This window comes from Triturus cristatus, chromosome 5_2 (genome assembly GCF_964204655.1).
Source record: "Triturus cristatus chromosome 5_2, aTriCri1.1, whole genome shotgun sequence".
Lineage (NCBI taxonomy): Eukaryota > Metazoa > Chordata > Amphibia > Caudata > Salamandridae > Triturus > Triturus cristatus.
Window position 1 is genome coordinate 981,941,785 of NC_140588.1, and position 25,270 is coordinate 981,967,054.

General features: G+C 49.9%; 1 protein-coding gene across 10 annotated transcripts in view; it reads right to left on the minus strand.

Annotated features, from left to right (window-relative positions):
- ATP7A (ATPase copper transporting alpha) overlaps positions 1 to 25,270 on the minus strand; it is a 481,542-nt gene that overhangs the window by 39,095 nt on the left and 417,177 nt on the right. For all 10 annotated transcript variants that reach the window (XM_085608229.1, XM_085608231.1, XM_085608228.1 and 7 more), the window contains one exon: positions 190 to 292. In XM_085608229.1, the coding sequence (XP_085464355.1) occupies positions 190 to 292 (103 nt within the window). The remainder of the gene's footprint in view (positions 1 to 189; positions 293 to 25,270) is intronic.

Consider the following 25,270-nt stretch of genomic DNA (forward strand, 5'->3'; position numbering starts at 1 on the left):
TTTGTATTTGCATCCTACTTGTTTCTATCCCTTAATCTGTGAAAATTGTATTGTTTAACTGTCTTGATTTAAAGAACATTTACTGGAATTATTTTGGTTGATTTAACAGTGTACAGTAGGAATACCCCTTAGATATAAGGGAGTATCTTTTTTGTGGATACAAGGGTTGCAGCAATGTAGAGAACTTACAGTTTCAACATCAGCGAAGACACTACAACCGAAACCGATGATGCTGCCATAGCCGCAGATCCCATCCAGGGCTGTAAAACCAATCCTGCAGGTAGGAAAACACCTAGAGGAGCCAGAGGAAAGAGGGATACATTTCATCAAAGAGGAAACTGTGCCTCAGAGACAGATATGAATGGAACATTGGCTCCTGGCAGCTCAACAGATTCTGGGAATCTAAGATATTTTATACTACCCACTGATTAACATGACTGTCCAGATTTAGGGCCTGATTTGGATCTTGGCAGATGGGATACTCTGTCACAAACGTGGTGGATATTCCGTCCGCCGTATTACACGTTCCATAGGATATAATGGAATTGTAATACAGCGGACGGGATATCCATCACGTTTGTGTGACAGAGAAACCCTGTCCGACAAACTAGTAATCAGGCCCTATGTCGTTTTTTTATTTGTTTGTTTTTGTATAGCTTCATTTTAGTGCTATCCATGTAGGCTACAGTGCTTCACATATTAATACAGGTAAATATGTACATAGGATGGGAAATACACAGGCTATTTGCCCGAGAACATAACCCTGGTTATATTAATACATGCATTTATAGGACCAGCCCTTGGCTTAATATAAACAATCATTTTACACGTTTTCGTTTTTTTTTTTTTTTACTGTTGTAAAATCCATTAATAGATGCATACTTATTATTGTAAACGTTATAATAACTACACAATAAAATTCCATTCATTCATTAACAAACAAGTTACCTTTGGTAACGATATATCTGTAAGAAACATTTGTAGTGATAGATTCCTTACCATAGAATTACCCCCAGGCGTCAGACTGGATCCGGAAATTTTTCGTCAGGTAGTACCCCTGCACACCGGAAGGTGGCGTTGTACGAGTCCGCGTCTGGCGTTGGCGTTGTGGTCGCCGAGATGACGTCGCGGCAGCTACTTAGACGCCGCCCTCGCGCGCTGACTTCAGTTCTGTACATGACTTTCCACGCCAGGAACGCAGAGCCATGCAAGATACTGACCACTGGTGCCTTGAAACTAGGGCCCTGAAAGGGATGACCTTAACCCTAGAAATCAGTTCGCAGAACGGGGAGGATGGGTGGGGCGGTAAGGAATCTATCACTACTAATGTTTCTTACAGATATATCATTACCGGAAGTAAGTAACTTGTTCATCTGAAAGAAACATGTAGGGACAGATTCCTTACCTTAGAATAGATACCCCAGCAATACCAACCCCGGTGGTGGGTCTGCGAACCAAGATCACACCAGAAAGTCTTGGAGTACCGAACGGCCAAAGAAGCCGTCTCTCTGGACTTGGCTGTCCAGGGAGCAATGCTTAGTAAAAGTGTGCAGCGAGGCCCGCGTAGCTGCCTGACAGATATTCTGCAAGGGGACACCACGTTCCAACGCTGTGGTGGCAGCCGTTGCCCTGGTGGAGTGGGCACGCAGCCCCAACAGAGGCTCCTTTTTAGCCAAAGAAGAACAGGCTTTAATACACAAGATGACCCATCGGGAGATAGTCCGCTTGTGTATAGCCCGACCTTTCTTGGCGCCAACCTAGCCAACAAAGAGCTGGTCATCCACCCGGAACTGTTGTGTGCGGTTATGGTAAAATGAGAGCGCACATTTTGGGTCCAGACGGTGGAGCCTCTCTTCCTCTCTGGAAGGATGCAGAGGTGGAAAGAAGGTGTGCAAAGTGATGGTTTACCCGCTGTGAAAAGCAGTGACAACTTTTGGCAAAAAAGATGGACGGGTTCTGAGTACAACCTTGTCCGGATGGACAGATAGAAAAGGAGGTTTACAAGAAAGAGCCTGGAGCTCACTCACTCTCCTAGCGGATGTGATGGCAACCAGGAAAGCAGTCTTTAAAGTCAATAGACGTAGAGGACAGTTGTGAAGAGGCTCAAAGGGAGCGCACATCAAATATGTGAGAACCAGGTTCAAGTCCCACTGCGGCATCACAAAAGGAATAGGAGGGAAAAGTTGAATAATGCCTTTGAGGAATTCAATTTACAACAGAGGACTTGAAAAGAGAAGGTTGATCAGGGAGCCTGAGAAAGGCTGAAATAGCAGAAAGGTGTAGCGATCGCCCACGTAGTGGCTCACAACTCGTCCCGTCAGCGTGGAGCGCTAAAGCCCATTTCCAGGCTCCAACATCGAAAACCCCTTCGAAACTACACTTCCCTACATGCACTGGGGCGCAATCCCAGGAGTGCGCTACATAAGCACTTCCACTGGAAGCGGAAGGTGCTTGTCAATCAAAATCGACGGAGTTTCATGGCGGATGGTGTTCTCCGCCGGATTTCAGCCTGAAGCATTTCAGCAGTTCTTCCAGTGTCGGGCCGAGACCCGTTTCCAGAGACGGCCCGCAGCGAGTGAAGAGCCGTGACAAGTCCCGAAGAAGAAACCCTCGGAACGAAGCAGGTAACCCGGGGAGAGACGCCCGGGAGTTCCCTTCCGTGTCCGCATGCTGTTTTCATTACGTAGTAATACCGGAGCACTAAGACGGGCACTGGCGTGCTGATCCGTGCTACAGTTATATCTTTTCATAGTACTATTCTATGCGCCCAGAACACGTAGCGTATTACCCACATTAGGAACCCTTTTGTTGTTGTGGGACAGGTGCTACGGATACGTCCCTACCTCTGGGCTAATCGTGCTCGAGTGTGACGTAACACTCCCCCTTTTTCACGACTAGAGACACTGAGAGCCGTACAACGCTAATAACTTCACGAGGCTCTTTGGGGAAGGCACTAACAGTTTTCCTGTTTGAAGCGCTACCAGGCATTTGTTTTCATCTGGAGAGTACGTCTCTATTTGGATATAGAGAACTACGCCCCTGTATTGGGTCCCGACTACTGCTTAGGTCTTCCTCTGGGTTAGAGACAAGTGGGATTAGAGACTCAGCGACCAAGCTCCTTCGTCACCCAGGAGGGTATGTTCCAGGGCTGGATCGAGACATTTCTGGGAGATTAGAACTAGGGGACTCATTCTTTATCGGAGGCTTGTACCTGCTGTTTCTAACGGGTGGGTATATACAAGAGAGCGTGACGCTTCAGTTCTAGAGTATAGAGATTATCACTACATCCTTGACTCTCGCTTTCTCGTCCCTACAGGTCGCAATCCTCCCAAGAACGCCCTACCTTCCAGCCACTGCTCCCAAGGGACTCTCCTACTCACAGCCCCTTTTTTGTTCTTCCTATCTTCCTTTCCCCTGGGTCCAGTCTCCAGCAGTTGAGTTCTCATTCCCCTGTTGGGGGTTGTGCTCTGGGGAATTGGGGATATTATCTGCGATCATCCTCCCCGCTGAGATCAAGACAAGAGGTCAGTGGCGCTCTCTATGTGTGTGCGACTGACAGTCTGGCAGACCTGACAGATTGACAAGCCCACGTTTGCGCCCAGCCCCGACGATGGATACTAACGTGGTGCTGACCTCGTTGTTGGAAAGCCTGACGGCTCTGCAGCAGGAGGTGCAGACCTCCCGGTTAGAGAATCAGAATGTACAGAGAGGTGAGCTCATTACGTAGGGAGGTGGCGGGTCTTTCGCGTAGGGGTCAGGGGGAAAGTTCGTACATAAAGCCGGCTACACTACCTCCTCCTGGGTCTGCGACACCTCAAGTCAATCCCGTTGACACCGGAGGGGGATTTTTCACGGCCACCCCATATCCCCCCACAACCACAGACACTGTGCCTACGGTCCACGTATTGCAAAACACTGGTATCCCTTTAGCCCCCCCTGAGCGCTTTTATGGGGACCCCAAGAAGTTCGAAACCTTCCTGAATCAATGCAGACTGCATTTTTTATGCAAACCAGCTGTGTTCTAAGGAGAAGCCGCAAAGACGGCTTTCATGATGTCCTACATGGGGGGTAACGCCGCCAGTTGGACCATCCCCTTAATAGAAAGAAACGATCCGGTCCTGCACCATTTTCCTGATTTTTGCCTCGCCCTGAGGAAGTTGTTCGATAGGAAATCCCACATGCTGACGTTGGATCGGGAACTACTCACCTTGCGACAGGGGTCCCAAGACTTGCTGACGTACATTACAACCTTCAATCGGTTGGTAGTGGAAACGGAATGGCCCCCTGAAAAAAGGATCACCCTGTTCTATCAAGGGTTGAGAGGAGAACTCAAAGATGTTCTCGCCCAAGTTGTGCAGCTGCCGCAAACATGCGAAGACCTAATAGACTTAACCGTACAGCTGGACCATCGCCTCTTGGAGACAAAAGGAGACAAGAGCCGAGGTGAGACTAGGTTTTCGTACACCCGACCAAAAGACTCGGTGGGAGAACAGCCAAAGACAGTCGAGGGACCGGAGCCAATGCAACTGGGAGGAATCCGAGGCCCTCTTACTCCAGAAGAAAGAGACAAACGCCGAAGAATCAAGTTATGCCTATATTGCGGCAAAGGAGGGCACTTCATTAGAGAGTGCCGGGCCCGGACTCCGGTAAGCAGCCGGTATTCTGTTTCCCGGGTACAAGCCACCTCTAGACGAGATGAGCCTGCGGAAAACTAACAAGCCCAAGTCAGGATAAGGTCTCTGATTTGGGTATTTCACGTGCGATAATCTCATCCGTGCTAGCGAATACCCTGCAACCTGCCGTGGCTCATCTGAATATCGGAGTGTCTCTATGGCTTCTTCCCGGGATGTGTTAGAAGTGGACGCCCTGCTGGACTCCGGAGCAACGGGCAACTATATTGATCAGGAGTATGCCCTCCGACTTGGACTACCCTGCGAAAAGAAAGAGATCCCTGAACTCGTAAAGGCGGTAGATGGAACGGCCCTCTCTTCTGGACCTGTGAAGTACCGGACTCGGGCTCTTCAGATGGCGGTGGGATCTGATCATCACAAATATATCCAATTCAACCTTATCGATGCCCCCCAGTTCCGGCTCATCCTTGGCATGCCCTGGTTGACGTTACACGACCCCGTCATCAGCTGGACAGATCGCACAGTTACCATGGCTTCTGTCTATTGCCAAGAACATTGTAAACAACAAGAAGAGGGTACGGAACACAAGGAAACGCCAGCCACGCACTTAGCAGCAGTCTGTACCCAAGAGCGTTACTGTTGTACCATCACCCTGCCTGTTCATTATCAAGAGTATCACAAGATATTTGATAAACAAAAGGCGACTAGATTGCCTCCTCATCAGGAGTATGACTGTCGGATCGAGCTTACCGCCGGAGCAAACATCCCCTGCAGCCGAGTGTACGCCTTGACGGAACCTGAAACGCAATATCTGAAGAAATACCTAGAAGACAATCTAGCTTCCGGATTCATCAGACACTCCTCCTCATCGGCGTCCTCTCCCCTTTTCTTCATACCGAAGAAGGATTGCGAAGAATTGAGGACCTGTATCGACTACCGTGCCCTCAATAGGATCACTATAAAAAAAAAATCGATACCCGCTCCCCCTCATACCGGTACTTTTGGATCAATTAAAAGGAGCAAGATACTTCACCAAGCTCGACCTCCGAGGAGCCTATCACCTCATGCGAGTCCGAAAAGGCGACGAGTGGAAGACCGCCTTACGGACTTAGTTCGGTCTGTTCGAGTACAGAGTGATGCCTTTCAGACTCTGCAACGCCACGGCGGCCTTTCAATTCTTCATGGACGAGGTACTGCGAGGATACCTGGATCCCTTCTGCGTGGTATACATTGATGATATTTTAATCTATTCCGCTACTCTTCAGGAACACATCACCCACGTACAAGCCATCTTAGAGCGACTTCAGCGACATTCTTTGTACGCCAAACTCGAAAAATGCCTCTTTCATGTCCAGGAGGTTGCATTTTTGGGCTACATCATTAACTCCCAGGGTTTCCAAATGGAGACGGGTAAGGTGGAAGCCATCACCCAGTGGAAAACCCCGCAGAACGTCAAGGCCGTGCAAAGCTTCCTTGGTTTCGCCAATTTTTACCGGCGGTTCATTCAGGACTTTTCAAAGGTGATACGTCCTATCTCCAACCTGCTACGGAAAAATGTCCCGTTCGAGTGGGGAGAAGAGGCCGCCCGCTCTTTCCAGATGTTAAAAGATAAATTCACTCACGCCCCCATCCTGCACCATCCTGCCCACAGCTCCCGTTTATTCTCGAAACAGATGCATCACAACACGCTCTGGGAGGGGTGATATCGCAACGACATCCTGTAAACGGACAGCTCCACCCGGTTGCGTTTTATTCCAAAAAACTTACACCCAGCGAGATCAACTATACTATCTCCGACAAGGAATTACTGGCCATCAAGAGGGCTTGCGAAGAATGGCAAAACTATCTTCTGGGAGCTTTGCACACAGTAGAAATCTACACGGACCATAGAAACCTACTGTTTCTGAAGACTGCAAAGGCGTTGACGCCCCGTCAGTTGCGATGGACCTTATTCTTTTCGGATTATGATTTTGTCATCAAATACCGACCAGGGCCCCAAAACGGGAAAGCGGATGCCCTTTCTCGTATGGGTGAATCAGAGAACGACACCTCCTTAACCCCGCAGTGTCCACCGCTTATACTCACAGAAGCCCAAACACCCAGACATGCCATCGCTCTACTCACCTCACAGGACTTTCTAGAAGATGTGAGAGTATCCTTAGCGGACCTGGATGTACAGGCCTGGATTCAAGAAGAACCAGAGCACCGGTCAGAAGGGGATGATTTAGCCTATCACTAACATGCACTGTATATACCACACACATCCCAGCAACAACAAGTCTTGATATGGGCTCACGATTCAGTCTTAGGAGGACACCTAGGGACATATAAGACGATTGCCTGTGTAGAACGCTCCTTTTGGTGGCCCGGACTGCGGAAGGATGTTAAAGACTAGATCAAGGACTGTGCGATCTGTATGCAGGGAAAAGCCATTCACACACAACCAGTGGGCCTCCTACAGTCTTTACCCATTCCCCCACGGCCATGGCACACCATATCCATGGACTTTATAGTGGAAATGCCCTCCTGTGAAGGAAAAGGAATATGCTACTTACCAGTATGCATCTGTTCTTGGCATGTAGAGCTGCAGAGCCACACACTTAGGATAAGATCGCCATCTGGTGTTGGGCTCGGATGATTGCAGGTTGGTGTTGTCTTCGGAAGAAGCCGTTTGGTCACGAGATAGGTGACTCCTCCTCTGGACAACAGTGCGCATGGGCATCCACTCCATCCTCAGATTGTTTTTCGCCATGATGGGAAATGATGGAGTGTGTTAGAATAAAGAAAAGGATGCCCATGTGTAATGTCTAAGTAAGACAATGCTGGAACAGATACAGGTCCCGGGGAGGCGGGTGGGCGTGTGTGGCTCTGCAGCTCTACATGCCAAGAACAGATGCATACTGGTAAGTAGCATATTCTGTTCGAGGCATATGAGCTGCAGATCACACACTTAGGATAGATTATACAGCAGTATCTCCCCTAGCGGTGGTCGCCTGTATCCGTTGCAGCAGTTTGGAATAAGGTTTTAAGGACAGCCTGAACCACAGAAGCTTGTTGCTTTGCTTGCACGTCAACACAGTAGTGTTTAGTGAAGGTGTGTAGTGTAGACCATGTGGCTGCCTTACAAATATCTTCTAAGGGAATGTTTCCTAAGAATGCCATGGAAGCCCCTATTTTGCGTGTGGAGTGCGCTCTAGGGGGAACTGTAAGAGTGCGTTTAGCCTTTTGGTAACAAATTTGGATACATTTAACTATCCACCTGGCTATCCCTGATTTGGGAATGGGGTTGCCTTTATGTGGTGGGGAGAAGGCCACAAACAATTGCTTGGTTTGGGGAAAGATTTGGTTCTGTCGATGTAATAAAGAAGGGCTCTTCTAACGTCTAAGGTATGAAGAGCCCATTCAGCTACAGAATCGGGATTTGGGAAGAATACTGGTAGCTCGACAGATTGATTAAGATGGAATGGAGAAATGACTTTTGGCAGGAACCTTGGATTAGTTTTAAGAACCACTTTGTTACGATGCAACTGTAGAAATGGTTCTTGTATGGTTAATGCTTGCAATTCACTTACCCGTCTAAGGGATGTGATAGCAATAAGGAAAGCCACTTTCCATGTAAGAAATTGTAGCTCGCATTTATGTAGAGGCTCAAATGGAGGACCCATTAGCCTAGTGAGCACAATATTTAGATTCATTTCATTTCATTTCATTTATTCCATTTGTAACGCGCTCGGCTACTCAAGAGTGTCCCGGCGCGAACCAGAAGGGGGGAAAGAGACAATCATACAAAAAGGAATGTTTTAAGCTTTTTCTTAAAAGATGCGAGCTCCTGAGTGAGGCGAAGATCAAGAGGAAGGGCATTCCAGGCCCTACTAGCTCTGACCACCAAAGAGCTACCTCCCATCCTCTGAAGCTTCTATCGCGGGACGACAGCCAGGCGGAGGGCCGACGAGCGCAGGACCCTTGCAGGAGCATAAAAGGCAAAGCGTCTTTGAAGATAGAGTGGGCCCTGCCCATGAAGAGCACGATGTGCCAGGACCAAAGATTTAAATTTGACCTGGCCGCGATCGGCAGCCAATGTAGAGATTTTAAGTGCGTGGTGACGCTCGACCTAGATGAAAAACCTAAGACTAGCCTAGCCGCCGTGTTCTGGACCACCTGCAACTTCTTAACCAAATAACCAGGTGACCCAGTGAACAAGGAGTTGGCATAGTCTAGCCGAGAGAGAATCAGAGCGCAGGTCACGGTTACTCTGGCTGCCTGCGGGATCAGTGGGAAGAAGCTCCTGAGTGTTTTAATAAGGCCAAAGCAACATCCGGCCGTTTTCTTAATGTGTGTAGAGAAGGACAGGTTCTCCTCAAACCAAATGCCCAAGTTCTTAGTGGGCTGTCCTTCCGAAAAGGGAGGAGGGAGCTCTTGAGGCCACAACTGTTGACGGAAGTCAGTAGGAAACGTGCCGAAGAGCAAGATCTCGGATTTCTGCTCATTACACTTGAGCTGAGCATTAGCCAGCCAGGAGAAGATGGATCGAAGGCACTGTTGGGTGGCCAGAACAGAGCTGGAGGTCTTATCCCACGTAAAAAGTAGCTGGGTGTCGTCAGCATACGCCAGTACCTTAGCCCCCAGATTCTCAGCAAGATGAATCAACGGTGTGACGTAAATATTGAAGAGCAGAGGGCTAAGTGTAGAGCCCTGCGGGACTCCCGTAGTGACCAAATGAGGGGAGGAACTAAATGGGGGGATCCAGATCTGTTCGGCCCTTTCCTCAAGAAAAGACCTGAGCCAGCCCCACACGGCCCCAGAGACTCCAATCTCGGTGAGACGGGTCATCAAAAGGCCGTGTGGGACCGTATCGAAGGCCGCCGAGAGGTCCAATAGGATCAGGGCTGCTCTGCCCCCATCATCCAGGCATGTTCGAACCGCCTCGACCACCTCGACAAGAACCGTCTCGGTGCAATGGCCAGTCCGGAACCCCGATTGTGCTTGATGTAAAATACCCTCCGTCTCCACAAAATCCGACAACTGTTTGTGCACCACCTTCTCACAAACCTTAGCAATAGCTGGCAGGAGGGAGATGGGCCGATAGCTGACCGGATTGAGCGGGTCCAAAGACGGTTTCTTCAGCAGAGGAAGAATCTTGGCCTGCTTCCAGACCTGAGGGACCACCATAGACTGAAGGGAAAGGTTGATAATCAAATTGACCTCCAGATAGATACAATCAGCAGCCTCTGCTAAGAGTCTGGCCGGGCATGCATCAGCAGGGGATCCCGACTTGAGCCCTTTAAGAATCTTCAAAGTTTCCAAGGGAGGGACCGGAGAAAAAGCAGACAGTAAGGTAGAGGGAGTGGGCAGAACATTCCGTACGCCATCCCGTACATCACTGTCAGGAGAAAAAGATGCCTGAATGGCCAGTATCTTATCTCTAAAAAAACTCAGACAGAGTATTACACCAATCAAAAGAAGAGGGTGTGGCACTTTTCTGAGCCAATGGAGAGATGAAGCTCTGAACTATAGCAAAGATTTCTTTGGAATTGTTCCTGGCCGCCTCAATGCGGACCGCATAAAACTGCCTTTTAGCCGCAGATATGGCGTCATAATAGGATCTTTGCATAGTACGTAGTTTTGATTTCGCCACAGGGCAGTAATTACTCTTCCGCCATGCCCGCTCCAAGATTTTACAATCGTGTTTAAGAGCTTTGAGGGCCGGGGTAAACCATGGTTTAGAAGGGGATGCTCTGGCCGGTTTTATGGGCTGACGAGAGGTAACAGAGATCACAGCTTTGGACAACCAATCCGTGAATCCCGTCATACACTCTTCTAAGCTCACGGACAGTACCGGCCTGGTGGAGTCCAAAGCGTGCACAAAGTCCTGGGTGTCAATTTTCCCCAAGATAGGTTTCGAAAAGCCAGGCAACCAAGCCTCTGTCCTGGAGACTGTCCAGGAGAAATACGAGATATAGTGGTCGGACCACGTCAGAGGGAGAGGGTCATTAACCGCGATGGAAAAGTTGGAGCAAATAGGATCCAATAGGTGACCAGCCTGATGAGTAGGCAGGCGGACTAGCTGGACAAGTTGGGCCATGGCTAGATGATCCAATATGTCCATCACCTCCCTCTCATGAGGCATATCCAAGTGAAAATTCAGGTCTCCCAACACCAAATAATGAGAGAACCTGACCGCCCTAGCCGTAAGGGAATCTCCCCAAGTTTGGAGAAAGGAGCCAGGAGGGCCCGGAGGCCGATAGATCAGGGAGGCCCCAAGAGTGAAGTGAGCTGAAAGTCGGACACTAAAGTCCAGTACCTCACAGCCTGCCCAATCCTGAGAGTCACCCAAAGAAAGATCCCAGCATTCTTTGTAGATAACAGCAACACCTCCCCCTCTTGACCCTTTACGATCAGCTCTCAGGATCTTATAGCCCAAAGGGGTAGCCAACGCGACTATGGGGGCCGCAGAGGAGTCAAGCCAGGTCTCCGTAAGAAACAGCATATCCAAGGCCCCATCCTCTAGCAGCCCATGAACTTCCGCATGATGTTTTTTTAATGAGCGAACATTGATGAGTGCAGCTGAAAGCTGCACCGGGTTAGTTCCCCTTTTAAAACCCGGGGTTAAATTAGGGGGAAGCGCACAGTCCAGCCCCAACTGGAAACCACAAGAACTACAGGCTCCAAGCGGGATAGCTGTCACATCCCACGAATGTGGATGTCGACAGACTGCCACATTCAGGCCCCTGAGAGCGGCGCCAGAGTATACCACACGGCCGGCAGTAGTAAGAGAGCGCACGGATCGTGGTACAGCGTTTCTGGCGCTGGTCGCTATCGGGGCGCGGACGGGCGCAGACGGGCTTGCACACTGGAGAGGGTGGTAGTCTTGGAGGAATGATTCTTTTAAGACCTTCCATGAAGGCTTTGATCGCGGGCACTTTAAATAGTGACAAGTATTGGCGATTTTGCAAGTAGGCTGCTAATGCTGCTAGGTGGAGGCGTATGGAGGAATACGCTAGATTACATCTTTGCAAGTGTAGTAGGTAGCAAATGATGTTTTGGATAGATGCGTCTAGTGGGCGTATATCGTTGTTAGTGCAGTAAACGGCAAATCTTTTCCATTTAGCTGCATAGCACGCTCTGGTAGTAGGCCTTCTGGCCTCTTTAATAATATTCATGCAGTCCGGTGGTAGGTTGAGGTAACCGAACTCTAGGACTTCAGGAGCCAGATCGCTAGGTTGAGTTGTTGGGGATCTGGGTGTCTGATTTCTCCATGGTTCTGGGTTAGCAAGGACGGGGAGAGGTTCAGCTTTTGATGGGGAACTAAGGAGAGTTACAGTAATGTTGTGAACCAGGGTTGACGTGCCCAAGTAGGAGCCACTAGTTTCAGCTTGAGGGACTGTTGCCTGAGCTTGCGTACTACGAATGGAACGAGTGGGAGAGGCGGAAAAGCGTACGCAAATCTGCCTGACCAGTTCATCCATATCGCATTGCCCTTTGACTGTGGATGGGGATACCTGGCGGCGAAGGTTTGGCATTTTGCGTTTTCGTGTGTGGCGAACAGGTCTATGTCTGGTTGACCTCACTTGTGGAAGAATGGGAGTAGGACTTGTGGGTGTAATTCCCATTCGTGGATTTGCTGAGTCTGTCGACCCAACAAATCGGCAATTTGGTTGTGAACCCCTGGAAGGTGTTCTGCAAGTAGGTAGATGTTTTGGGGAATTGCCCATCTCCAAATGCTCTGTGCTAGTTATGAGAGCTGGAGAGAGTTTGTCCACCCCTGTTTTTGTATGTAATACATGGCTGTCATGTTGTCCGTCCGGATTAGGACAGCCTTGTTCTTTAGATGGGGTTGGAATGACTTCAAAGCCAGGAACACTGCTAGAAGTTCTAGGTAATTGATATGGAGCAGTTTTTGTTGTGTGGTCCATTTGCCCTGAGTGGTGTGTCCTAGGAGATGGGCTCCCCATCCTGTAAGAGATGCGTCGGTTGTCAGCACTATTTGTGGAAGAGGCTCTTGGAACGTTCTTCCTTTGGACAGGTTTATGGTGTTCCACCATGTTAGTGAGCGATGGGAGTGGCTGTCCACCAACACCAGATCGGAGAGTTGTCCGTGAGCCTGATTCCACTGACGTGCGAGACACTCTTGTAAGGGACGCATTTGAAGTCGTGCGTAAGGCACAATGAAGACGCATGAGGCCATCATGCCTAATAGTTGCATGAACACTCTGGCTGGAAGAGAGTGTTGGGGTTTGAATTTTAAGATGAGAGCTTGTATGTTGGCTATCCTGGTTGGGCAGGGGTAAGCTATGGCTTTGGAGGTATTTATGGTAGCTCCTAGATATTGATGTATGTGGGAGGGATGTAGTTGAGACTTGGGATAATTGCTGGTAAATCCCAGGTTGTGTAAGATTTGGATAGTTTGGTGAGTATGCAGAACGCATTTGCTGAATGAGTTGGCTTTTATGAGCCAATCGTCGAGATAAGGGAAGACATGAATTTGTTGTCTCCTGAGATGCGCTGCTACTACTGCTAGGAATTTTGTAAAGACTCTGGGCGCAGTAGTCACTCCGAATGGGAGGACAGTAAACTGATAGTGCTGTCCGTCCACCACAAATCTTAGGTACTTCCTGTGAGCAGGGTGCATGGGAATGTGAAAATAGGCGTCCTTTAGGTCTAGTGTGGCAAGGAAATCGCCTTGTTGTAGTAGTGGGAGCACTTGCTGAAGAGTGATCATATGGAAATGATCCGAGTGAATATACTGATTGAGTAGTCGGAGGTCGAGAATGGGTCTTAACGTCTCGTCCTTTTTGGGGATTAGGAAGTATAGAGAGTATACTCCTGTGCATTGATGTTGGAGTGGAACTGGTTCTATTGCACGTTTCTGAAGTAAGGAAAGAACTTCTTGCTTGAGGAGTGTAAGATGTTCTTGTGACATTGGACGATGTCTGGGGGGTACGTTGGGTGGGGTATTTGTGAGTGGCAGGCAGTAACCAGATTGGATAATTTGTCTTACCCACTTGTCTGTAGTAATGGATTTCCAGACATGTAGGAATTGTGTGAGTCTTCCCCCGACTGGAGTGGAATGGTCTGGGGGGAGTGGAGGAAAGTCATTGTTTAGTGGTGGGGGAGGTACGAGTGCTGGCATTACCTTGACCTCTCCCTTTAGTATTGTTTCCCCTATATCCTCCTCGAAAATATCCTCTATTGAGGGATGTTTGCGTACAGGTTTTGAAATTGGAGGAGGTGTCTGTTCCAGTATTTTTGGAGGCTCCTCTATAGAAGGAGCGTCGAAAGGAGCCACGTGTTTGTGGAGACTGTAATGCTCCCATTGACTTAGCAGTCTCGGTATCCTTCTTCATTTTTTCTAATGCAGTATCTACTGCTGGCCCAAATAACTGTTCTTCGTTGAATGGGTGATTTAATATTGTAGTTTGTACTTCTGGCTTAAAGCCTGAAATACGTAGCCATGCATGACGTCTAAGAAGGACACTGGTGTTGATTGCCCTAGAGGCAGTGTCCACAGCGTCTAGTGCACATTTAATTGATGCATTGGATATGAGCTTTCCTTCTTGGATGAGGTCATTGGCCTGGGACTTATACTGATCTGGTAAGTGTTGTAAAAGGCCTTCCTATTGATCATAATGAGCCCTGTCATAGCGTGCCAGCAGGGCTTGTGTGTTGGCAATACGCCAATGGTTAGCTGCTTGTGTTGCAACCCTTTTACCTGAGGCCTCTAATAACTTAGACTCTTTGTCTGTGGGCGGTGTATCTCCGGTTGTTTGGGAGTTAGCCCGCTTCCTGGCATTGGAAACCACTAAAGAGTATGGGGGGAGCTGTCCTTTAATGTAAGCAGGGTCCTCTGGGGCAGGTCTATATTTCTTTTCAATTCTGGGGTTAAGTACCCTGGTGCGTACGGGATCTTTAAAGACCTCTGGTGCGTGCTTTATGACCCCTTTGATCATAGGTAAGATTTGAACTGTTTTTTGAGACTGTTCAAACGTGTCAAGCAAGAAATCTTCTTCAGGCGCATCTGAATGTAAGGTGACACCATGATATGAGTGCTGCCCTGTGGATGAGTTGCCCAAACCCTAGGTGGTCATTGGGGGGTGAGGGCTTTGAAGGGTATGGAGTAGTATCAGGAACATCAAGTGGTGTGTATGCCCAGTCGTCTAAAGGTACTGTGTCCGGATCTGTGAAAGGATCATTAGGATCATAAAGATCATCCGGATTACCCCCTCCCCCTAAGATATCATCATCATCCTGTGGAGGTGGTGTATGTGCGGGAGATGGTAGAGGTAAAGGAGGTGGAGAGAGGGGGGTGGGGTAGGAGGTGGTACAGGAGAAGAAGGACAAATGGGTGAAGTGGCTGAGTCCTTTGTGTTTTTAGGAGCTGGAGAAGGCGTGGAGTCCAGCTTTCTCTTTTTAAATGACACTGCCGGGACATGTCCGGTTTTAGGATTAATATGAATTTTCCTTTGTGTGGGATCAGGGTGGAAAAGTTCATGATCCTCAGTAGTTGGCTTTGGTGTCGATTTTTTGGGTTCCGATCTATGCTTTCGATGATCGGCAGTCTCTTTTTCAGCATGGCCCTTAGCTGGTTGTGCCGGTACCGATGAAGTTTTCGGTGACGGTAAAGTTTTCGGTGCCGGTAAAGTTTTCGGTGCCGGCAAAGTTTTCGGTGCCAGCAAAGTTTTCGGTGCCGGTAAAGTTTTCGGTGCCGGTAAAGTTTTCGGTGCCGGTAAAGTTTTCGGTGCCGGTAAAGTTTTCGGTGCCGGTAAAGTTTTCGGTGCCGAAGATGGTTTCTTAGCCGATGATGGCTTTGGTGCCGAAACGGGATCTTTAAGCTTGGGAGCTTTCGATGCCGGTTTGGCAATGGGCCTTGGTGTTTGCTTCGGTGCCGAGAGGTCTTGCGTCTTCGGTGCCGAAGGTGGCGGGGGTATAGCAATATGTGGTGTACTCGGGCCCGAACCACTGGAAGGCTTGTATTTCTTCGGAGCCGGGCTGGAAGGCAGGGCTTCTGAAGATTGTTTTTGGTCTCGACTGGGGCCAGCTGGCGAAGTTTTGACCGGTGCCTTTTTTGGAGGGGTGAGGGTAGGGGTCAAGGTACTCACGCGCTGCCCAGGAGTAATGGGGTCGTCTGAGTCCTCTGTTTCAGATATAATCTGGAGTTCCTCGGAATCTTCTTCGGGACATCGGGGCCCTCGTCAAAGATGTCCTCTGGTTCCGGAGCTGGTCTGGCCATGATATGGCGTCGAGCTCTTCGATCCCGGATAGTTTTCTTGGATCTGAATGCGGCGCAGGCAGGACAGCTGGACTCGTCGTGTTCCGGCGAGAGGCACAGGTTGCAAACCTGGTGGTGGTCACTGTGCGGGAACTTTGCTCCACATTGGGGGCATTTTTTAAAAAGGCGTCCTTTCCATGAGCCGTATCCGGAACCGGTCCGATGAGTGGTCGATGTCGAGTGAAGTGTAAATTTCGCTTCGAGAAGCTTGTTTTTAAAGTTTTCAGCCGGAGCGGAAAAGTTCATCCGAACCCAATGGCGGAAAAAACCATCTGAGGATGGAGTGGATGCCCATGCGCACTGTTGTCCAGAGGAGGAGTCACCTATCTCGTGACCAAACGGCTTCTTCCGAAGACAACAACAACCTGCAATCATCCGAGCCCAACACCAGATGGCGATCTTATCCTAAGTGTGTGATCTGCAGCTCATATGCCTCAAACACGGTAATACTAGTGTTGGTCGATCACTTAACGAAAATGGGCCATTTCATATCACTAAGAAGACTACCCACATCCGCAGAGCTCGCTTTAGTGTTCCTCCAACATGTGGTCCGTGCCCATGGAATCCCTAATGTCTTGATTACAGATAGGGGTACACAATTCACGTCGCGCTTCTGGAAATCCCTCTGAAAAACACTTAATATCGAAGCACGACTCTCCTCCAGTTACCACCCTCAAACAGATGGCAAAACTGAACGCCTGAATCAAACCCTGGAACAATACCTACGCTGCTTTACTCTGCAAAACCCCTTACACTGGCCCACCTTGTTATGACTAGCAGAATTTGCCTGTAATAACGCTACCCACGCCACACTAGGCTGCTCTCCTTTTTATTGCGTTTATGGGTATCACCCCAACATGCTCCCGTTTGAATGGCTGGTCCAATCCCCGATACCCAGTATACACGAACACCATGCACACCTTAGGGTCATCCTAATAGAAGTCAAACAGAGTCTAGCAACTGCCCAAGCAACACAAAAGACCTATGCAGATAGGAAGAGAAATAAAGAGCCTGAGTACCAAGTTGGAGACAAAGTATGGCTCTCTACAAAAAATCTACATTTAAAGGGGGTAGATAAATTAAAACCAAGAAATGTAGGTCCCTATAGCATTGAGGAGATCATCAACCCTGTGACTATGTGACTGTTGTTGCCTAGTTCCTGGAAACTCCACCCTGTCTTCCATGTATCCCTACTCCAGCCTTGCACAACCAGTGCACGATTACAGACTAAACCTCAACCTCTAGACATAGATGGTCAGGAAGAGTATGAAGTGCAGGAGATTCTCGATTCCCGGCTGGTGTGGAGACGGGTTCAATATCTAGTAGACTGGAAGGGGTTCGAGGTGGAAGACAGGACATGGGAGCCCGAAGAAAACCTACATTGCCCGGAGTTGTTGGAGCAGTTTCATGAGGGACACCCAGGTAAACCAGGACGACCGCCGAGTCGTCGGTCCTTGAGAAGGGGTACTATAGTGATCGCCCACGTAGTGGCTCACAACTCGACCCGTCAGCGTGGAGCGCTAAAGCCCATTTCCAGGCTCCAACATCGAAAACCCCTTCAAAACTACACTTCCCTACATGCACTGGGGCGCAATCCCAGGAGTGCGCTACATAAGCACTTCCGCTGGAAGCGGAAGGTGCTTGTCAATCAAAATCGACTGAGTTTCATGGCGGATGGTGTTCCCCGCCGGATTTCAGCCTGAAGCATTTCAGCAGTTCTTCCAGTGTCGGGCCGAGACCCGTTTCCAGAGACGGCCCGCAGCGAGTGAAGAGACGTGACAAGTCTCGAAGAAGAAACCCTCGGAACGAAGCAGGTAACCCGGGAGAGACGCCCGGGAGTTCCCTTCCATGTCCGCATGCTGTTTTCATTTCGTAGCAATACCGGAGCACTGAGACGGGCACTGGCGTGCTGATCCGTGCTACGGTTATATCTTTTCATAATACTATTCTATGCGCCCAGAACACGTAGCGTATTACCCGCATTAGGAACCCTTTTGTTGTTGTGGGACAGGTGCTACGGATACGTCCCTACCTCTGGGCTAATCGTGCTCGAGTGTGACCTAACACTCCCCCTTTTTCATGACTAGAGACACTGGGAGCCGTACAAGGCTAAAAACTTCACGAGGCTCTTTGGGGAAGGCACTAGCAGTTTTCCTGTTTGAAGCGCTACCAGGCATTTGTTTTCATCTGGGGAGTACGTCTCTATTTGGATATAGTGGACTACGCCCCTGTATTGGGTTCCGACTACTGCTTAGGTCTTCCTCTGGGTTAGAGACAAATGGGATTAGAGACTCAGCGACCAAGCTCCTTCGTCACCCAGGAGGGTATGTTCCAGGGCTGGATCGAGACATTTCTGGGAGTTTAGAACTAGGGGACTCATTCTTTATCGGAGGCTTGTACCTGCTGTTTCTAACAGGTGGGTATATACAAGGGAGCGTGACGCTTCAGTTCTAGAGTATAGAGATTATCACTACATCCTTGACTCTCGCTTTCTCGTCCCTACAGGTCGCAATCATCCCAAGAACGCCCTACCTTCCAGCCACTGCTCCGAAGGGACTCTCCTACTCACAGCCCCTTTTTTGTTCTTCCTATCTTCCTTTCCCCTGGGTCCAGTCTCCAGCAGTTGAGTTCTCATTCCCCTGCTGGGGGTTGTGCTCTGGGGAATTGGGGATATTATCTGCGATCATCGTCCCCACTGAGATCAAGACAACAGGTCAGTGGCGCTCTCTATGTGTGTGCGACTGACAGTCTGGCAGACCTGACAAAAGGTGGCCCTTGATAGTGCCCAGAGCAGAGCCCTGCTGGGCCAAGGAAAGAAGGAACAAAAGGCCTTCTGAAAGAGGGGCAGAAAGCGTATCCACAGCCTTTGCTGTGCACCATGCCATACATTTGTTTCACTTGTAGGCGTATACCAACTTAGTGGAGGGATGCCTGGCTGCCAGAACTCCATCACAAATTTCTGGAGGCAAGTCGAAAGGAATCAACTGCCGTCGCTCAATCTCCACGCAAGGAGGTGGAGACTGGACAGGTTCGGGTGGAGGACCGTCCCCTGCTGCTGCGACAGAAGATCCTCCCGAAGAGGCAGTCGGATCAGGGGATCGATGGTTATACTGAGTAGCTCGGGATACCATACTCTTCGAGCCCAGTCCGGAGCCACAAGGATGAGTTGGGCCCGGTCGAGTCTGATCTACGTCAGCACTCTGGGCAGAAGTGGTATAGGCAGAAAGGCGTACAACAGACCGCAGCTCCACTCGCGATGAAAAGCGTCGCCGAGCGAGCGCCACCTTGGAAATTCCAACACGCAGAACTGCTGACATTGCGCGTTCTCTTCGGTGTCGCATAGATCTAACCAAGGCTCTCCCCTCTGTTGAAAGAGACCTTGCGCCACGTCCGAGTGAAGACGCCATTCGTGATCCATCATGCACCTGCGGCTGAGTTCGTCCGCCCTGGCGTTCAGTGAACCTGCCAGGTGTTGAACCACCAGGGAAATGCCCTGATGTTCCAGCCATGTCCAGAGGCGCAGAGCCTCCTGATAGAGGGTCCCCAATCCCACCCGCCCTGTTTGTTGCAGTACCACATGGCGGTGGTATTTTTCTTTGAACACCTGCACTACTTTCCCCTTGAGAGAGGGAAGGAATGCCTTCAGTGCAAGTCGGATCGCCCAGAGATCCAGATGGGTGATATGGAGCCGGGACTCCGCCGGAGACCAGAGGCCTCTGATCTCCGCCTCTCCCATGTGGCCGCCCCATCCCAGGAGGGACGCATCCGTAACCACTGTGTGCTCTGGTTGGGGAAGGGAGCGGGATCTGTCATTGACCCACCACTGCAATTGTCGTTTAGTGCCCTCTGAGATCTGGACGGACTCGGACAGGTTCCCCTGATGCTGCGCCCACTGGAACTTCAGGTCCCACTGCAGAGCCTGCATATGCCATCTGGCATGATTGACCAGCAGGATGCAGGAGGCCATGAGGCCCAGCAGCCTCAGGGTCATCCTGACCGAAACCCAGGATGAGGCCGAACGATCGGAATCAGAGCCTGAATATCCTGGATTTGCCATTCGGGAGGATAGACCCGAAAGAGCGTCGTATCCAGAACTGCTACGATGAAGAGGAGCTTCTGAGAGGGGAACAGGTGCGACTCAGGCACATTGATAGAGAACCCCAGCAAATGCAGGAGGTTGGCCGTAGTCTGGAGGTGGGAGACGACTGCCTGGGGCAATCCCGCCTTCAAAAGCCAGTCGTCGAGATAGGGGAAGACTGGAACCCCTGATCTGCGCAGATGAGCTGCGACCACCGCCATCACTTTCGTGAACACCCAAGGGGCGCTGGTTAGGTCAAAGGGGAGCACGGTAAACTGAAAGTGCTCATGGCCTACCGTAAACCGCAGGTAACGCCGGTGGGTCGGCAGGACGGGAATATGGAAATAAGCGTCCTGCAGACCCAATGCTACCATCCAGTCTCCAGGGTCGGGGGCAGACAAGACCTGAGCCAGAGTTAACATCTAGAACTTCTCCTTCCGGAGGAAAAGATTGACGTTCCGGAGGTCTAAGATAGGACGCAGGCCCTCGTCCTTCTTGGGCACCAGAAAGTAGTGGGAGTAACAACCACAACCTACTTCTGGCGCAGGAAGCGCTCAATGGCCCCCTTGGCCAAGAGGGCAACAACTTCCTATTGAAGAAGTGTCAAGTGATCCCCAACATGGGATGGTTTAGGGGTGGCATGGCTGGAGGGGTAGTCTCGAAGGGGAGGGAGTAGCCCCTTCAGACTATTTGTAAAACCCACCTGTCCGTAGTGATGGTGCGCCAGTGGGGGAGGTAATGGCGAATCCTGCCGCCCACTGGCGTTTGATGGCCCTGAAAAACCAGACTAGGAAGGTTTCGAGGCAGTGGTGGCCGGGGTGGAGGTAGACTGACCGGCCCGCTTGCTGCCTGACCCACCTCGGCGGGTCCCACGTCTGCGGCAGCGCTGAGACTGTTGCTGCGCAGGCCTGTGGCTCTGAAGCGAATGTGTCGGGGCGCCCCTTCCGTGGCCACGAAAGGAACGAAAAGCAGAAGGCGGAGGAGACCGGGTGGCCGAAAGGCCCAAGGACTTGGCCGTCGCCCGTGCGGCTTTAAAACGCTCCAACGCACTATCTGCCTTGTTGCCAAAAAGGCGAATGCCATCAAAGGCCAAGTCCATGAGAGTGTTCTGGACATCCCCAGAGAAGCCAGTAGTCCTCAGCCAGGCGTGGCGAAGGAGCGCCACTGTCGTGGAAATCGCTCTGCCCAGCGTGTCGGCAGCATCTCTCCATTCAGCAATAGCCTGAGAGAGCACTGTCCGGGCCTCCTCCGGACACTGAGGCAGCACTTGCGCCACAGTATCCCACACAGCCTAACGGCACAAGAGGCATGCGGTGTTCACAGACCGCAGCCCTGAACTGGCAGAGGAAAAAATCTTCTTTCCAAACTTTTCCAGTCTCTTGGATTCCCTATCCAGAGGTGCGGTAGGGAATGCGCTTTGGGACGTGGAGGCTTGGACAATCAAGCTCTCTGGGGAGGGGTGTTCCTATCCACAGGAGCCCCTGTGTTGGGCCTGGACCAGATGCCCAAAAGAACGTCAGAAAGTTCATTATTAAAAGGCAACAGGGGCTCCGCAGAGGTAGCCGCCGGCTGAACCACTTCTGTCAGCAGGTTAGTCCTGACGGCCACTGTAGGGAGTTGGAGGTGGAGAGCCTCAACCGCCCTACGCAACACCACTGCGTAACTAGCACCCTCCTCCGTAGCCAAGGTAGGAGGAGTTAGCATGCCAAGGTCAGGAGAGGTGTCAACATCACTGGCATCCTCCAGCTCCTCTGCCCAGTCCGGGTCATACTCACACTGAGCTGTGAGAGGGTCCACAGACCCCTCCCAGTCCTCCCCTTACTGTGAGGGCTGATGTACAGGCCGAAAATACGGAGGTTGGACATAGGGAAAGAAGGGGTCCCATCGGCGTCAGAATCGGCGCCAGACGTCGTCCGGTGCCACTGGCCGGTGCCGGTGGGGTTGACGTCGGTGGAGGTGTGACGAGGTCAACCGGCGTGGACTGGGCTCCAGGCCTGGATCCATGGGGGCCACGTGGCGCTGGGGCGGGATCCGCCAGCGATTCCGGAGCCGCCGACAGAGAAGGGTGAGGACCCCCAGTCAGGCCCATGGGGCCCGACGGCGCAAAGAGGTGGGCCATGGCTGACAGAAATCACTGCAGCTGGGCCGGAGTCGCCGACGGACACGGGAAGGGCGGGTAGGCCGATGGCGACTGCGTAGGCTCCGCTGGAGCCATGTGGAAGGCACCACCCGCACCCTCAGCCGCGTCGCGCAACGTGCGAGGGTAAGTCAGAGAGCGATGGCGCTTCTTCGACTTCTTGTGATGCTTCGCCTTACCTGACCCCGAGTGCAAAGACTTCGAGCCGGCGAACGATGGTGATGGCTCCGCGACCGGTCCCTCGTCCTCCCACGAGACCAGGACCTTGAACGGCGCGGAGCCGACTGCCGGACTTGAAGCAGCTTTCGGGACTGCTCCCGCAAAGACTTCGGCGCCATGGCCCGGCAGTCGGGGCCAGACTAGGGGCTGTGGTCGCGTCCCAGGCAGTAGAGACACACGCAGGGCGGGTCCGTTACTGACATCATTCCATGACAGTCCCCGCAGGACTTGAAACAGAGCATCCCTACGACACCAGGAGTCGATCGACTCGAAAAAACTGATACAAAAATCCTCGAAAAACTCAGTAAAAAAATGACTGGGGGTACCGCTCTCTCTGGATCTGCGCTTGCTGGTGCAGAAAAAGAAAGAACTGACGTCAGTGCGCGAGGGCGGCATCTAAGTAGCTGCCGCGACGTCATTTCGACGAGCACGACGCCAATGACTAATGCGGAGCCGCACGACGCCACCTTCCGACACGCAGGGGTACTGCTGACGAAAACTTTCCAGATCCAGTCTGACGCCTGGGGTAATTCGAAGGTAAGGAATCTATCAGTATGTGTTTCTTTCAGATAGATATTATCATATGTCGAAGGAGCCTAGGACAGCAGTTGGCCAGCAGTTTCTCCAGGCTGTTCATTAAAGAGTGTGAAGGAGGTGATCATGTAGATATTAGTTGGAAGATCGATGTCTGGGGCATTGTTTAAGAAAGCAGGCTTCAGAGCATCACCTTTTTAAATTTGGCTATAGTCAAGGCATAAAGAGTTCTTACCTCTCAAGTCTTAAGAGCGAAAAAGCCAAAAAGGATCACTAGCAATATCATGAAATAATTTGCAGCCACATATCGGAGTTTGTCAGTTTAACTGGGTAAACCACCCCTTGTCTGAAAACCTGATCAGACTATTTCAAAATCATTAAAACCATTAAGCAGCCTACGGTACCAGACTGCAATAGCATCTGTGTAGTGTAGAAAAAAAGCAATACTGCTAGGGAGGTGTATCTTCTCTTCATGGCTGTGGAGAAGTCTTGCGTTACGCCTAAAGTCCCTTGATCTGTGCCTATTTTGGTTTTGTGTGCATGTTATACTTCCTTTCAATAAACCCCATAAAGACTCACTAGGGATGTACATCATACATAGGATCATTACATACAGGCAATATTAAGGCCAATTACAAGTAACCTTCTACAAACTTCTATTAAGTGAGACGCGGAAGCAAACATGAGGCTGGGGGACAGGGGCAAAAGAGGTGACTGCAAAGCTGATATTTGATTATTTCTACATACCACACCAAAGGTTGGTAAGGTAAAGTTCCAAACTTGTTACCCTATCAGAGACTCATTTAGGATATATAAGTACCCTCACCCACTAATTAGTGGTATGCTTCATCATAGGGCTGCTACTACACACCTGTGATACCATCTTCAGGGGGTGGAGCAAAAAGTATTTTTTTCAATGGCCACTTATTAGATAGATATCATGCTATGTCAAACAGTTAAAACTGTCTTGAGGATACCCTATTGATTATAATTAATGTATTCTTCAGGATTACTCTGTCATCTTGATCAGTGGACAGTAAATGACAAAAGGAGATATTACTCCAAACATCTGAAGGCTATTTTTTAACTTGGGGTTGGAACAGGGACGTCGACCTGTAGTCACACATTCTTCAAGGGACCGATACCACTGTGAAAGCCGCTCCAGACCCTCTGACAAGGCTAAGAAATAGCCTACAGATGTTTGGAGTAATATCTTCTTTCTTCATTTATCTGGTGACAAGTAAGGTCACTGCATGGTATTATAACCAAATTTTAACTGCCCACCGATCATGTTGACCGAGTAATGGGGACAGTGATTGAGAACAAGGATCTCTTAGTCCTGACGAAGGTTGTTGACCCGTAGTGGTAGTGGATGATTGGGCAAAACATGTAGACGACATCTATGGTGGGATGGGAGGGTCATATGCTTTAATACCATCCATTTTAGGTTTTAATCCTGCCTGTGCAACCAATGAATAAATATATTATGATCAATAGGGTATCCTCAAGAGAGTTTTAATAGCATGACCACTATCTAATAAGTATGCGTTGGTAAAAAAACGTTTTGCTCCATCTTGATGATGGTAACATAGGGTGTCCTATGATGAAGCATGCCACTAATTTGTGGGTGATGACACTTTTATATCCCAAAGGGGTCTGTCTCCTAAGAGAGTAACACGTTTGGAATTTTACCTTACCAACCTTTTGGCGTGTTATGTAGTGTATATTAGGAGGTTGAATGGGGAGTAGATAAATCTCGCTTCTTTGTGTGTGAAACAATTTGATTATTTCTACCCTTAGCAATACACTATTGAAAATTAAGCCAAATATATTTTCGATGCCTTACATTTTTAGAGCTGTCATTTACTTTTTAAAGCATACTTCAACAAGAAAAATGTGTGTGTTCTGCTGAAATACAACAAAGGAAATCAAAAGAATGATGCTGGGAATGTGTGATGCTGCAATGGTAAAATGGTTTTAACACAATCAAGGCATAGAGGAGAATATTGAGGATGAAGCATTAAGGGGAAAATAAAGTAGGAGCAGGAATTAAATAGAAAAGTCATCCACCTAGATCCCTAGGTAACAGTTAGGAAGAGTATGCTACTAGAGTCCCCCAGGAATACAATGGGCATGTGCGCACCGTTTTCTGTGCCCTGGTAGTATTACAGAAGAGGAAGCAGATGCTTGTGCGCCCTCTTTTGTAATACAGGTTGCTCTGGTGCACACAGAACTTTGGCACTATTCTAAAGGGGCGTTCCCTCATTTGCATGGAGATGTGGCCCGTGCAAATGAGGGAATCACTTTGCCTCTGTGCCCGCAATGCATTATGGCTGTTCGCACGGAGGCAAACAGGCCCTTAGGAGGCGCACTGAAAGTGCGCCACAAGAAAGGTGGTGCACTAT